Source organism: Myotis lucifugus, unplaced genomic scaffold (genome assembly GCF_000147115.1).
Source record: "Myotis lucifugus unplaced genomic scaffold, Myoluc2.0 scaffold_14, whole genome shotgun sequence".
In the NCBI taxonomy this organism is placed as follows: domain Eukaryota; kingdom Metazoa; phylum Chordata; class Mammalia; order Chiroptera; family Vespertilionidae; genus Myotis; species Myotis lucifugus.
Genome location: NW_005871062.1, coordinates 11,186,541 through 11,201,833, shown reverse-complemented (window position 1 = coordinate 11,201,833; position 15,293 = coordinate 11,186,541). Strand labels below are relative to the sequence as shown.

At 44.1% G+C, this 15,293-nt stretch overlaps 1 protein-coding gene across 1 annotated transcript in view; it reads right to left on the bottom strand.

Annotated features, from left to right (window-relative positions):
• Nucleotides 1-1,490: 1,490 nt before the first annotated feature.
• KLHL6 (kelch like family member 6) overlaps nucleotides 1,491-15,293 on the bottom strand; it is a 46,999-nt gene continuing 33,196 nt past the window's right edge. The window contains exons 3-7 of the mRNA XM_006084868.3: nucleotides 13,380-13,829; nucleotides 9,109-9,346; nucleotides 4,725-4,927; nucleotides 3,008-3,221; nucleotides 1,491-1,792 (exon numbers count right to left, since the gene is read on the bottom strand). Coding sequence (XP_006084930.1) covers nucleotides 1,491-1,792; nucleotides 3,008-3,221; nucleotides 4,725-4,927; nucleotides 9,109-9,346; nucleotides 13,380-13,829 — 1,407 coding nt within the window. The remainder of the gene's footprint in view (nucleotides 1,793-3,007; nucleotides 3,222-4,724; nucleotides 4,928-9,108; nucleotides 9,347-13,379; nucleotides 13,830-15,293) is intronic.

Sequence of the window (15,293 nt, the reverse complement as noted above, 5' to 3'; positions counted from 1 at the left end):
ACTCTGTTCTTTGAATCAAAATTGTGCCAAGCTGATCCAAAAAGCAAACAGAAGGGCTTAAAAGGACCCTGAAAACTAAGGTTCCAGGAGGGTGGGGTCTCAGGGACATGGACCCAAATCACTATCTAAAAAATGGAGTGTATATCATCAAGAAAAGTCGGTCAGTCCTGGCAGAGTTGCTCAGTTGGTTGGAGTGTCATCCAATATATCAAAAAGGTTGTTGATTCATATACAAAAGGTATAGGGCACATACTGAGGTTTCGGGTTCGATTCCGGATCGGGGTACATATGGGAGGCAACTGATTGATGTTTCTCTCTCCCTTCCTCTCTCTCTAAGATCAGTCAAAGCATACCCTCAGGTGAGGAAGAAGAAGGAGGAGGAGGAGGAGGAGGAGGAGGAGGAGGAGGAGGAGGAGGAGAACAAGTTGGTGATTCCTGCAGTGGCCAGCAGTCTATTAGGATATTCATGTCTTTTTAAAACAGAGCTCTGAGTCTCTGGGAACCTCTTTTCTCCATGGCAATACAACAGTTAGACATTCAGGGGCCAGGGCACTGGACTATGCTGAAGGTACAATTCTGTCTGGTGATGACAGTTCTAGTCCAAAATGGGCCTCCTGTGATCATAAAAAAAATAGAGGCTTTTGATGGGAGAACAGAACACATTTATATATATATATATATATATATATATATATATATATATATATATATATATATATATATATCTTTCAAAGCAAACAGGCCTTCCCAGACCCACCTCCCCAGACCTGTCAGATCAAACAACCTCTGTTGGAATCCCAAGGCTCCAACACCAGGGATTCCAGCTGGTTTCAGTATTGGGGGGAGGGGGGGGTATCGGGAGAAAAGGAAAGGAAAAAGAAAGGAAAAGAAAAGATAAATACCCTCATTTCCCTGCCTTGATTAGTGAATCCTTTAGCCAGTTTTGGGCACCTTGTTTTTGTTTCTGGTTTCCTGCTCTGAGAGAGCCAGTATGGCAGAAAGGGCACTGACTTTGACATTGAAAGACCTGGGTTTAGACTCCTGGTTTTGCTACTTGCAATTTGAGTGACCTGGGGCAAGTCACTTCGCCTCCCTGAAACTCGGTTTCCTCGCTTGTAAAACAGTGATTTAAAAAACAAAACAAAACAAAACAAAACAAACAAAAAAAAAAAACAAAAAAAAACAGCCGCCAGGTCTTTATGCTGGTTCAGTGACTTGTATACCAAAGCGCCGGCACGGCAGGTGTGTCCTGAATGTTACCTATGGCTCTTCTCTCCTGAGGTAGGTCACGCAAACATTGCTGGTTGCTCTCAAGTGTCCCAAAGCTGTGACTTCCAAGGAGCCCCCAGGGGGGGCCACGGGGATTCCCTGAGGTCCCACCTAAAACGCACGCCCCGCCTCCTGTCTGAGGTGGGCGGGGCCTGGGTGCGGGGTGCGGAGGGTCCCCGGGAGGCGCCGCCCAGCCCCCGCTGTGGCTCCGCCTCCCGCAGTCAGACCGACACGGCGCCGGGCACGATCCTCCGTATGTGGGTGTAGGACTTCCTGATGGTCACGCTGCCGTGGTGGGACACCCCCCGGGGCAGCACGCACTCCTCCGTCAGTTTCTGGGCCTCCGGGTCCCAGCACAGCACCGTGGCGATGACCTCGTTCTTCTCGTCGCGCCCGCCCGTGATGTAGAGCCGGTTGTTGCAGGGCGCGATGCCGCAGCTGGCCCTCTCGTGGCTGAGCTGGGTGACCAGGCTCCAGGTGTCCTCCAGGGGGCTGTAGGCGTACAGCGCTCTCATGGCCCCACCTGCAGACCAAGGGAAACACGGTGGGCCTCGCACCCTCTGCTCTGGTTTTCTTCTCCTTTCACCACAAACCATCCTTCTGATTCGGTAAGTCTACCGTCTCGCCTAGAGAAAGTAGATTTATGGCTTTCTAAAGACTTCCTAAGTGCTGGAGACAGACACTTCCCACCGTCCTTTAAAGGCTGCAGCCAGTGCTAATCGGGTTCCAAAATGCACCCCAAGACTGCTCCCTGGAAGAAATACCACGTGGTGCATCAGGCAGACTCTGCTCATAATCCCAGCTCTAATTCCAGCTCTGCCCCTTTTTGATCAGTAACCACAAGCACGTGATAATAAGACGTCAGAAGGACCAGGAGCACGAAGTAACTGGCAGAAGCCGTCAATCCGTGACAGTAACCACAGGCGGTAGCCCCTCTTTAAACCGAGCATGGCCTGGGACACCATTCAAGGTCCTTGTCTCCAGATTAGACCTTTAAGCAGAGTCATGAGCCTGACCATAAACACGCATGAAACCTCAACCAAGGAAGAGAGGGGTTTTTCCTTCATCTCTTTCCATATTTTACTTGTCTGATTGTCTCTTATTTGCTTACGTTATTTATTTTTGGCATCTCCTTTATCAGTAGTTCTCAATCCTTGCTGCACATTAAAGTCACCTGTACATTAAAAACACTTGCAACTGTTGGCCAACATCCTCTTTCCCATTCTGATTTCATTGGTCCGAAGTGAGGCCCAGCTGCCCATACTTTTGTAATAAGCTCCAAGGTGATTCTAATGAGTAGTCAAGATTGAGATCCATAGTCCTTAACATTACAGGCCAACTGTGGTCTGGCTGGCCAGGCTTTCCTTCGGGCAAACTGCAACGTTTCAGAGCCCCCAAAGCAAGTAGGGAGAGTAAAATTCCCATGAACACGAAAGAAGAAATAAGGAGAGCTACTATTTATTGGGCACTTATCATACTGTGCACGTTTCAGTATCTGCACATGTTCCTACAGCCACTTCTAACTCCTCCCTGAGTCCCAGGGATACGTCTCCTAAATGTGGGCCATTTTCTGCCTCGAGGACTGCAAGGGAAATCCCACCAAAGCCTGGTCCAATCCCATCTTCTCCTCCTTTTCAACCAGGACTTTGTGAGTTCCCAGGAGGGCTTCGTCTGATCTACCTGCATGGCTTCCTGGGTGGGGAACCTTGGGTACATACGAAGCCATTTGCTCACTTACCAACGACATAGATGCGGTCCCGGAAACTCACTGCATTGATGCATTTAGCCTCCACTGGCATGGGCGACTTTAAACTCCACTTGTTGGTGGAAGGGTCGTAACACTGAGTCTTGTCCGTGGCCAGTTTTCCATTGGGCCCTCCCCCAATCACATAGAGCTTCTTCTTGTGGCTGGTGGCTGCGAAGGAACTGACATGGACGAGGAGGGGCGCCACCTGTAGAGACGCAGGGCCCAGGAAAAGCTGTCAGTCACATTGTCCAGCTTGCTGCAGTGGCTCACAGGACACAGGCCAGGAGCCAGGGCACACGAGCCTGGGTATCCTTTGCCTGAAGTCACAAGGCCTGTAGCCTTGACTCCCCTTGAAACACAGAGAGGATCAAAGCACATATATCCCACCCTCCCTACGGACTCTAGCAGGCATTGGTGTTTCCAGCCTGTTTCTCCCAGAGTTCGGTTCTCAGGTGAAGAGGGGTAGTGACAGGAATAAGTGTTTCCACAGATGAAACCAGCCAGTATTGGAGAGAAATGCTTTTTCAAACATGCATATTCATATCAACTCATGTGTTTATTCACCTAAAATTATTCACTGTGTGCCAGGCATTGTCCTTGGTGTTTATAAAATCCAGGAAGAAAAATGGTAAAAGGATTCCAGGTGGCCACAGGTAGGCAGACTCTCCCACTCTGGGGCAACATGCAGATTTGGGGATTAAGCCAGACTGGTGCTTCCACCCTGTGAACCCCCGGGCACTAAAGGGGTCCTCCAAGAGCTTCTTGCCCATTGACATGATCCTCTTGGGCCAGGGAGCAACCCACAAGTGCCAAGTAATGGGGCTTACCGAACTGAGAAGATCTTAGTACACCCCCCCCCTCCCATTAAACATTAAGGGCTCCCTATTTGGCACTCTCCAGGTTGACAGGTCTGGATGCCAGGAGGACCTGGCTACCTGTGCTGTGCCCACAATGACCATGCTTTACACTCTCCACAACTGAAACATGCTCTGACATATGACATGACAAAGAGAAAAAAAATACGAAAGTGGGAATAACCTGGAAATACCAGGAAGTGAGATCACTTGACTTTTTAAAAAAAAATAACACTCAACACGAGGTCTACCCTCTTAACACATTTTTGAGTGTACAATAATTATTGTTATCTATAGCTATCTATAGCACAGTGTTGTCCAGAGCGTATCCATCTTTGCACCCATTGATTAGCAATGCCTTACCTTTGCCTGAGTGTGATATATACCTGAGTTTGCATTGTGAAACTTGTTAAACTCTTGCATGCAAGTATATAAAAGATGATTCACTAATAAGCAAATAAACAAGGGCTGATTTCTAAGCACTACCAAATGACTCTGCATTCAACAAACAGTGTGTTAAAGGGATCCTTGGGTGTCCCGTGTGGAGAAGACAAGGGCAGATGGCATCTGAAGACACGGAGACTATAGGCCAAGATATGCACCCAGAGTAGGATCCAGCCTCCCCCACACATCTGGGGTTCTGGCCAGGATAGGGCAGGTGTACACAGAGCGGTGACCTGATCAGCAATGCTAAAGCAATGGTTCCTCTGAGGAGGGAAGCTCACAGCCACCAAAAATGTTCTCAGTGGGAGCCGAGTGATCAGAAAGCCATATATCAACATTGACATATACCCTTTTTTAAACTTTGAAGTAATAATACAAACAGAGTTACCCATAGAAATAATCTCCAATACCTCTGACCAGCAGTTGTGGAAGGGGTCGTAGGTCTCCACGTTGTTGATCCTCTGCAAGCCATCAAAACCTCCGATCACATAGACCTTGCCACCCAACACCACCATCTTATGCCTCCAGCGGCCTATGTTCAAATACTCTATTTGGATCCATTTGTTGATCGAAGAATTATATTTCCAAACATCGTGCTGTGTTTCTTTGCCACCTAGAAGAGATGCAGAGCATTTAAGAAACCACCAGATGTATCAGAAATACAGCTTCTCCCATAATTTCCCACAGATCCAGAAGTGCTGAATCCCCAGGCCAGCCCTCCTAAGAAAGAGAAAAGAAATCCTGAAGGTGTGTGTGACCTATTTGAGGAGATAGAACCAACACAGAGGAACAAAAAGAGACAGTGTGAGGGTGGGGTGAATAATTCTCCAGACATGTCATGTGGCACCTCTGTGCCGTGAGAGCTCAGGGAAGAGGTGGGCTTCCGGGAGGCAGGACCACGTCCGCCTCCACCCACAGCAGGAACCTGGACTCCGTGTTTGTGAAGCTAAGAAACAAGCTGTAAGGCAGGACAGGTGAGGTTGGACTGTTTCAGGGCCTTCCTTGACCAGCAGGCAAATTAAAAAGCACCTTACGTTCTGTTTGCTTATTTATTTTTTTAAAATGCAAACCAATAAATATTTTAAAATCCCCGGGGTTGCCTAGATGGTTGGCTCAGTGGTTGACCGTCAACCAATGAACCAAGAAGTCACTGGTTCGATTCCTGATCAGGGCACACGCCTGGGTTGCAGTCTCGATCCCTGGTAAGGTGCATGCAGGAGGCAGCCTCCTGGACACACGGTTTAACTGCATTTCCCAGCCCACCTGCAATGTTTCTCTCTCATCCATTGCTGTTTCTATCTCTCTATCCCTCTCCTTCCCTCTCTAAACAAATCAATAAAAACATATTTTTAAAAATTATCTGGGTTTATAACTGTACAAAAAAATATAAGTGGGGTTGTCCTGTTTTTAAACAATATTTACTACAAAAGAATGAGATGCTCCTAATAGAAAATGTGAGAGTGAGCTGGTAAATAATTTTTTCAAAACAACTCTCTTATTAAGCAGAAAATATATAATTTAATTAGGAAGAGAGGACAAAACAAAGAAGAACTGTCTTTTTTGGTGACTTTAATCAAATATTTTAACAAATTTGTATTTCCAATTCCCCCTCAGCACAGAGTGCCAACTCAACTACTTGATGAAAAATATGTACTTTTCAGACTTATTAACCCGCCCTACTGCCCTGGTGCAGCAATGAATGTCACTGATGATGTTCCATGTCATGGGTAAGTGTTTCTCTAGGATGGAGCCCAAAAGTGGGTTTCCTAGGTCAAGGGTGTGCATTCCTTGAATTTTTATAGGTGCTGCCAAAGAGCCCTCTAAAGGGCTCCACCCACAGTGGGTGTAAGGAGGGGGTTTGGGGGTGTTTTCTTTGTTGTTGTTGTTTTATAGCCTAATGGAGAAGAATAATGCCAGGTTGGAAAGATTTCTAAGGAACTTGTGAAAAAGAAAAATGAAGAGGGGGCTTTCCGCAGCAAATATCAAACTATACTACACAGTTATTATACAAACAACGTGGTGCTGCATCAGACCACACACACTGATGAATAACAGCCAGAGTACAGAACAGGCTAAAGCAGCAGTTCTCAACCTGTGGGTCGCGACCCCTTTGGCGGTCGAACGACCCTTTCACAGGGGTCGCCTAAGACCATCCTGCATATCAGATATTTACATGACGATTCATAACAGTAGCAACATGACAGTTATGAAGTAGCAACGAAAATAATTTTATGGTTGGGTCACAACATGAGGAACTGTATTTAAAGGGCCAGAAGGTTGAGAACCACTGGACTAAAAGATGTAGAGATCACTCAATAAATGGTCTTAGAACACTTGGCCATTTACTTAGAGAAAAATTAAGCTAGATCCCTATTCCACATTACCCTTAAAATAAACCTCAAATGTAAATGCTTTAAAAGTAACTGAAGAAAATATAGAAGATATTAAGGATCTTCAAGTGGGAGGAACTTTCTAAGCAAGATTTGAAACCCAGAATCATGTAAGAAAGTTACTATATAAAATCTAAATCAATGTTAGAAGACAACACAGCCTGGGAGAAAGTACTTGCAATACAAATAGCAAAAGGTATATGATAAGAACTCCAAAAACTTAATTAAAAAAAAAAGATAAACCACCATTAGAAAAACAAAGAGTGTGATCAGATAATTTGTAAAATAAATACAGTTAGCTATTAAATGTACAAAAATATACTCGACCTCATTAATGACTCAAGTGTGTAAATTTAAGCATTCTAGACTATTAAAAGTGTAATTGACTGATAATAAAAAATAACATAAAATGGATGTTGAAAATGACACTGTTATTCATCATTGGTTGAACTATAAACTAGTACAAACTTTCTGGAGGACAATTTAGCAATATCTACAAGAATTCTAACTTCTCACATCTTATGACCACTTCTAGGAATCTCTCCAAATAGCAGCACACGTTCATAAACATATGTGCAGTATTTTTTTAGTAGAAAAATAAAAGCTGAAAAACAGTCATGGTTCATTTATTCAGTAAACTGTCCTGCAGCTGGTAAAAGGATAATGATAATGAAATGACGCTAATGATGGCTAACACTGTTGAGCTCTCACCGTGTGCTTGGGATTGTGCTGTGCTTTCCATGTATTATATCACTTAAAACATATGATAGACCCATTACACCAACTGCAATGAGGTGGAAAATGTATTGTGAATTGAAGTGCAAATCTCTGTTGATTTTATTGTGTTTAACAAGCATGCTTTCATGTATTGCTTGTATCATTTTTTAAAAAAGACAATGACACATTTAAGAGAAGAGAAGGACAAGTTGTAGAATAACATGCAGTGGATGTGGCCAAGACTGACTATAATTACAAACCCCGTCTTTTCCTCCTGGACACACAGTTAGACTATATTTCCCAGCCCACCTGCAGAGGGTGGGGGGAGGGCCAGGGAGGGCATGTGGCTCATTCTTGCCAATAGACTGTGAGTAGAATTGTGAATCCAGACTAAGGCTGTTCTCAACTCATTCACACTCAACTCATTCATTTTCTCTCTCCTCTCGAAATGAAGACCACATATAGAAAACAGCAGCACCACAAGATGGAAGGAGCCTAGGTCCCTGAGTGACTGAGCAGAGCAACCCCATATACTGTTATGGTAATTCACTGAGATTTAGAATGAGTTACTGAAGCTGGCATTATTTACTCTAAAGCAATATAAAACTATTTTTAATTTAAAATATAGGATTGTAATGACACAGAGAAACTGACATATTTTACTTCATACTCTATATTATTTGAATCTTCTACAACAATTAAAACATATTTCTACAAGATAAAAGAAAGCTATAGCCTCATCTATGATATTATATATCCAAAGAAGAACTGACCTGACCTTGATTTTGGAGGAAGCCAGCTCTGGGAAGCAGCTTTTCTCCAAGTAAGTACAGATTAGAGAACACCTTCTAGAGAAGAGAAGGGATACTTGTCTCCTCCCTTGGGGCCCCAAGAAGAGCTGGGTCGCTTTTGATGTCATGGGAAAAGCATGGGACTCAGAGAACCTGGGCACGAATCCTGCCTGACATCTACCAGCGTGTGGCCTTCGGTGCATTCCATAACCTTTCTGAGCTTCCGTTTTCTCCGTCTGTAACCTGGAGATTTGAGTCACCTATCTTACAGAGTTGAGGTGAGCGGCATGTGATTAAATGCTACCAAATTGTAAATTCATCTACTATGCTGCAAAGATGGCAGAAAACATGTCTTTCAATAAATATTCATTGCGCATTTACTATGGCGGGCAGGCACAGTGCTAGGTGTTGAGGATAGTACTGACTGTCAGGTAATTTAAGGATTAATGGTTGATAGGCATAAATCATTGTAAATAATTAAACTACTTAGAAGTAAGAAATGAAAAAAAAATACTGGATGCTTTGGGAGTGTCTAAAAGTAGGACCTAATAAACTTGAAGGATCAGGTCTTGGAGAAGAGCAGACATTTTTATTCATTACTGTATTCCCAGTGCCAAGCCTATAGCAGACACCGAATAAATTCTAGTATCACTTTCCTGTTTCTCTTCCTGCTCCCCAGATCCCAGCACAATATTGCTCCCAGGTTAGTGTTCATCAAGTAAAAATGTGCTTTCCAAGGTAAGACCACCTGAGCCTCTGGTTTCCATATCCTGACCCAGTCAGAGCTAGATCGTTGCCATTTACAGTAATTCTTCTAGGATGGCTGCCTGCCCTCGCTCAGGAAAATATGTAGTGCCGATGCAGACTTGCTTTGGCATCATGTGGCTCCTGCTTACCTGAAATGTAGACCTCATTTTTTAATGTCACGCATGCAAACTCCACCCACTTCTTATTCTCACTCTCCAGCTCATGCTCCGTCATCGGGAGCTTGGCCACCTCCAGGCGGCTGCGCCTCAGGGGGTCCAGGCAGGTTACCTCCGCCACAAATCGTTCATCCTTCGTGCAGCCACCGATGATCATAAACACCTCAGACTGGAACTCATGCATCCTGGGCTTGGTGCGCTCTGATATTATCTGGAAAACCAATGAGAGTACAGGATGACACAGGGTTTCAGAGCTCAGGTTATGGAGCCAGCAGAGCAGGGCCCAGTTCCCAACTCCGCCACTGTGTGACCAGGTGGCAGCACCTCCCTGAGCCTCAGTTTCATCTTCTGTATATTAGAGATTATAGAGGTTTGCTGTGAGGATTCATTGAGATCATGTACATAGTGTGTTTGGCCCAGAGCCTGGTATATAATAGGTACTCAGTAAAGGTTATCTGTTATTGCTTTTGCTGCCATTTTAAGAACTCCAGGTCTGTTTACCATCAAATGCATTTCTTGCTTCTCCCTTCCTGCCTGATATGAAGCCTTGAATCCTAGAATTCCATTTCTGGCCACCTTCCACTCCTGCCTTGTTCCAATATCTTGATGACATCCCAGACTTTTGTTCACTACCACACTTCTTCTGAAAGAGAGGTCCTGTCAGGGGGAGCAGAGGATGGCCAGGCAGGTTGGGGGACTCGGTCTTAACCTCAAGCATATGACCCTTCAGAGCCTTGAACCACACCATGGAGATTTGAAAGAGAGCCACACCATGGATATTTGAACCCAGCGGAAAGAGCAGACGTCTGCAGTCAAATACACCAGAGTTTGGTTCCACCACCTATGGCCTTGTGACCATGGAGAAGCAACACAATCTCTGTAAATGCCTGTCATCACTTCTATGCCATCAGACCTTGGTATAGATCAAGGTGGTCCCAGGAAATTTAGGAGGAAGTGAAACAGAGGGGCAACTTTTCTGTCCCCAAAGACCTCTCCCAATGAAGGTACCAGCTACCATTTCTAAGCTAAACACAGATGGACATTTGCTTTTAGGGTTTTAAAATGTCCCACTGTCATCACCTTCATGAACTTGGAGGAGGGACAAGATTAAGAGGAGAGATAATGATAGGACAAGAAGGGTTAAAGTTTGGGAAAGGAAGGTGAAGTGAGTTCCAGGAGTAGCCTTCACGCTTACACTACTGTCACCAGGAACAAAGCCAAGATCATTCAAGTAGTGAGCAGACAGGGAGTTTCAGGGAATCAACTGGCTATGAGATCTCAAGCCAGGGATCACAGTGGTGGGTTGGTTCAGTTACCCAGCCTGCAATGGAAATGAGAAAGTGCTTTGAGCTGGATTGGGGGTAATAAAGGCAGCAAAAACCTAGGACACAGTGAAAAGAGAGATTTTAGTCTAAGACAAAGAAAATGCCTGATTGTGGGAGATAGAGCACCACAAACAAACTGAGTGAGAATAAGAACTGTCTTCATTTGTGGGGCACTTACCATGTGCCAGACACTGTGCTAAGCACATCTCATTCATTATCTGATTATATCTCAAAACAGTTCTAGCAGCTGGTAGGCATTATTATCTCCATGTTACAGGTTGGGTCTGAGCTTTAGAGCAGCTAAGTAGCCAAGGTCACACTGTAGGTAAATTGTGCAAAGTTAAAGCCAAGATTCTCCTGACTGCAAGCCCAAATTTCTGCCACTGGAGACTTTTCCAGAATTTCCTCTCCTCCTAAATCCAACTCACCCCCCCACACAAACACCATTTCAAATACAAAAGGCAGAGCAGATGTTTTATAGCAGCAATTTTGCAGAAGACATAGTAGAGATATTTTATATCAAAGGAATGCCTTCATCACCTGCATTTCAGAGACTAAACAAATGGGAAGCAGGAACAGAAATAGCCAGAATTTTGGAAGTCCAGTTGATCAAGACTCTGAACTTTAATGCTTCACTGAATACAGATGCAGAAACTGACACTTGTCCAAGTGTATGAGGGTTTTGATTCCCAGTGCTGAGCCACCTGCCAGTGACCACATACCAGCACGGGATGTGACCCATGTGATTGCCTACACTCCCTCCATCAGTCTACTCACCACCTTTATTTGCTTACTGTCCTCTATTCTCTGACAGACAGACATTTAGCAAGGCAGAGATTTTTATTATAGTGCCTGCTGCCATTTCTGGCATATTGTTACTGTTGAGGATTTATTTGTAAAAAATGAAGGCATAGCATAGTAAAATATATGGAATGATGTTAAAGTAGTACTTAGGGGGAAATTTATAGTACTAATGACAGTAGGGGAAAGGTCTCAAATCAATGACCTCCAGTTCTACCTTAAAACACTAAAAAAAGAAGAGAAAATTAAACCCAAAGGAAGCAGAAGACATGAAATAATCAAGATTAGATTAGCAATAAATAGAAAACATAAAAGCAATAGAGAAAAATAAAATTAAACCAGAAGCTTGTTCTTTGAGAAAATCAATACAATTGACAAACCTCGAGCCAAAATGATCAGATAAAAAGAGGAGACACAAATCACCACTATCTGGAATGGGAGATGTGAGTGACATCACTACAGATTCTACAGATAATAAGGAAATATTGTGAACAACAGTAAACCAACATATTCAGTAACTTCTATGAAATGGAAAAGTTCTTTGAAAAATAAAAACTATTAAAGCTCATTCTAGAAGAAATAGATAACCTGAATAGCCCTATATCTATTAAAGAAATACAATTTATAATTAAAAACCACACACACACACACACACACACACACACACACCCTCCTGGTTCTAATAACATCACTGGTAAAACTACCAAACATTGAAAGATATATTTGCAGAGTGAATGAGTGACAATGAACCTGAGGACAACACAGAACTAGAAAGGACACCTGGGGAAAGAGGAGGCTCCTGGGGGCTTCACGCAGATCATTCCTAAGCCACTCTTTACTCAGGTATCTACCAATGGCCTAATGAAGAAGGCGTGGTAGCCAAACCCAGAAGTATTATATAGTGGGATATATGTGTGGGTTTCATGTATATAAACTTAACAGTTCCTATTTCATTACATCCTGGCTGCTTATCCACTTCCACTAAACCTAGTCTTGTCTTTATACAGTAATGAATAAAATATGTCTTCAATTGTTAAGGAGAACCAGGTAAATTCAAATGATATGCACATTCACCAACCTGGTCTCCATTTATTCATTCAACAAACCTTTATCAATCACTTACTCTATACCAGGGAGTCTCCTAAAGTCTGGAGATGAAAATTCCAATACAACGTACTTTCTGCCATAACAAGCTCCCAACCTAGAGATATTTACAGATGAGGAATTCAGTGGTTAACATGTAGCAGTTGGTGTTAAAATACTGCAATGCATCAGGGGCTAAGAATGAGTGAAGCCTCTGGAGAAGATGATGCTTGAACTGAATTTTGAAGTAGGAGCCGAAGTTGACTAGATGAAGAAGAGGGAAAAGGCATCTGAACAGCACCTGCATTAGCTGGAGGCGGAAAAAGCAGGTCCGCCTTGGAGAATTAGAAGCTGTGTCTTTGGGCTGTAGCAGAAGAAAGGGGCTGGAGATGGCACTAGAGAAGCGGGCAGGAGGTGAAGGGTGCAGGGCTAGGCTCTGGGAGCTCGGGCAGGAAGTGTGGGCTTTATCCGGAAAGGGGCGAGGAACCAGTGAAGAGGGTAAGCCTAAGAGAGAAATGTTTGGCTCGAGTTTCAGATCATCCGGCTGATGAATGAACTGGAGAGAGGCCAAACTGGAGCAGGAAGGTGAGTTTTGAGGAACTTTCAGAAATTCGGGAAAGAAATAATGAGAGTCTGAACTAAGGGAACATCAGGTGCCCCAGAGTGGGCAGGCAGAAAGCAGCACCCGGTGGAATGGCGACTGGGCAGGGCACATTCTGTCCATGTGTGTGTCACCCCCACTGCCCTCCCGCCTTCCACAGCTGGGAAGAGAAGGGCTGTGCCAGGCTTGGTGCTGGGTGATTTCTGTATCTCACCTTATCCTCTCAGAAGCTGCCCGTGAGGCATTATCATCCCCATTTTACAGATCAGAGTTCCAGGGCTTCCGGAACTGCCTGACTCAAACTGTCATCAGTGTAGCATCTTCTCCTTGCTCTAAGGATTAGAGCAAGGAGCTGCCAGCCAGCCTCGCCTGATCTCTATGAGGCCCGCTAACCCCTTTACTTCGCTAGTTCACAGCAGCACCTCTCATCTCACCTCATTGCCAGAAAGGTGGTACATCCTGGCTTCCTGGAGCAGCGGGAAGACCTCCGGGCACTGCCTGATGAGAGGATCTGCCTCCACCGTCTCCACAAAGTACCACGGGTCCAGAAGCGGCAGGCGCACGTACTCCAGGATGTAGGGGAGCAAGCAGAGCCGCTCCGACTGCTTGTGCCGGACCCAGCTCATCACCGTCTCAAACACCTGAGCCTCCTCCGTCACATAAAGGTCATCGCTCTTCAAGATGTGGTACAGAGTGTCCACGGGGAGCTCAAGGAACTCCTCGGCGTTCAGAATCTGCACGAAGTTTTGGATGATGTAACTTTGAACCTGCTTCTTTAGACTGTCCAGGGAGTGCGTGTCCGCCAGCCTCAGGATCCCAACGCAGTTCTCTGGGTTCAAGGCTTCGGTGAGGAAGCTGGCGCAGGCATCCACCATCCGCAGGAACTAAGAGAACAATAAGGGACTCGCTAAATAGGTAAGAATACATTCCTGTGTTTGACAGCTCTATAGTCATTAAGAAAACATGTTGTAGAAGAATATTAAATGGCATAGAACATTTTTGTAGTGCTCTAAGTTTTAAAATCTGTTCATGGAATCTGATCGAGCCTCTAGTTTTAATCAGCAACGACAGGAAATAGAGTTCAGCCCTGGCCGGTGTGGCTCAGTTGGTTGAGGATCGCCCTGTGCACCTAAAGGTGACTGGTTGGTTCCAGGTTAGGGCACATGCCCGGGTTGCAGTTTGGGTCCTGGTCCGGGTGCATGCAAGAGGCAACTGATTAATGTTTCCTTCTCTCTACCTCCCTCTCCCTGCCTCTTTCTCTAAAATCAAGTGGAAGAATATACCCTGTTCATGAATTCAACATCATTAAAATCAACATCCTTAAAATGTTCATACTACCCAAAGAGATACAATCCTTATTAAAATACCAACAGCATATTTCACAGACCTAGAACAAACTCTCCAGAAATTTACATGGAATTAAAAAAAAAAGACCCCAAATAGCTGCAGCAATTCTGAGAAAGAAAAACAAAGTTGGAGGGGTCACAATACTAGATGTGAAGCTATATTACAAAGCCACTGTTCTCAAAACTGCCTGGTACTGGCACAAGAACAGACATATAGACCAATGGGACAGAACAGAGAACCCAGAAATTGACCCAAGCCATTATGCTCAATTAATATTTGACAAAGTAGGCAAGAGAATATAATGAGTCTAGACAGTCTCTTCAATAAATGGTGTTGGGAAAATTGGACAGATATATGCAAAAAAAATGAAACTAGACCACCAACTTACACCATACACAAAAATAAACTCAAAATGGATAAAGGACTTAAACGTACAACAGGAAACCATAAAAATCTTAGAAAATCCATAGGCAGCAAAATATCAGACATCTGTCATAGCAATATCTTTACTGATACATCTCCTACGATAATGGAAACTAAGGGGAAAATAAACAAATGGGACTACATCAAAATAAAAAGCTTCTGCACAGCAAAAGAAACCATCAACAAAACAACAAGAAAGCCCACGGCATGGGAGAACATATTTGCCAATGTTACATCCAATAAGGGTTTAATCTCCAAAATTGATTGGGAACTCATACAACTTAACAAAAGGAAGATAAACAATCCAATCAAGAAATGGAAAAAGGACCTAAATAGACACTTTTTTGAAAGTGGATATACAGAAGGCCAAAAGGCATATGAAAAAATGCTCAAAGTCACTAATCATCCGAGAGATGCAAATCAAAACAATAATGAGGTACCGTCTCACACCTGTCAGAATGGCTATCATCAACAAATCAACAAATGACAAGTGCTGGCAAGGATGTGGAGAAAAAGGAACCCTCGTGCACTGCTGGTGGGAATGCAGACTGGTGCAGCCACTTTGGAAAACAGTATGG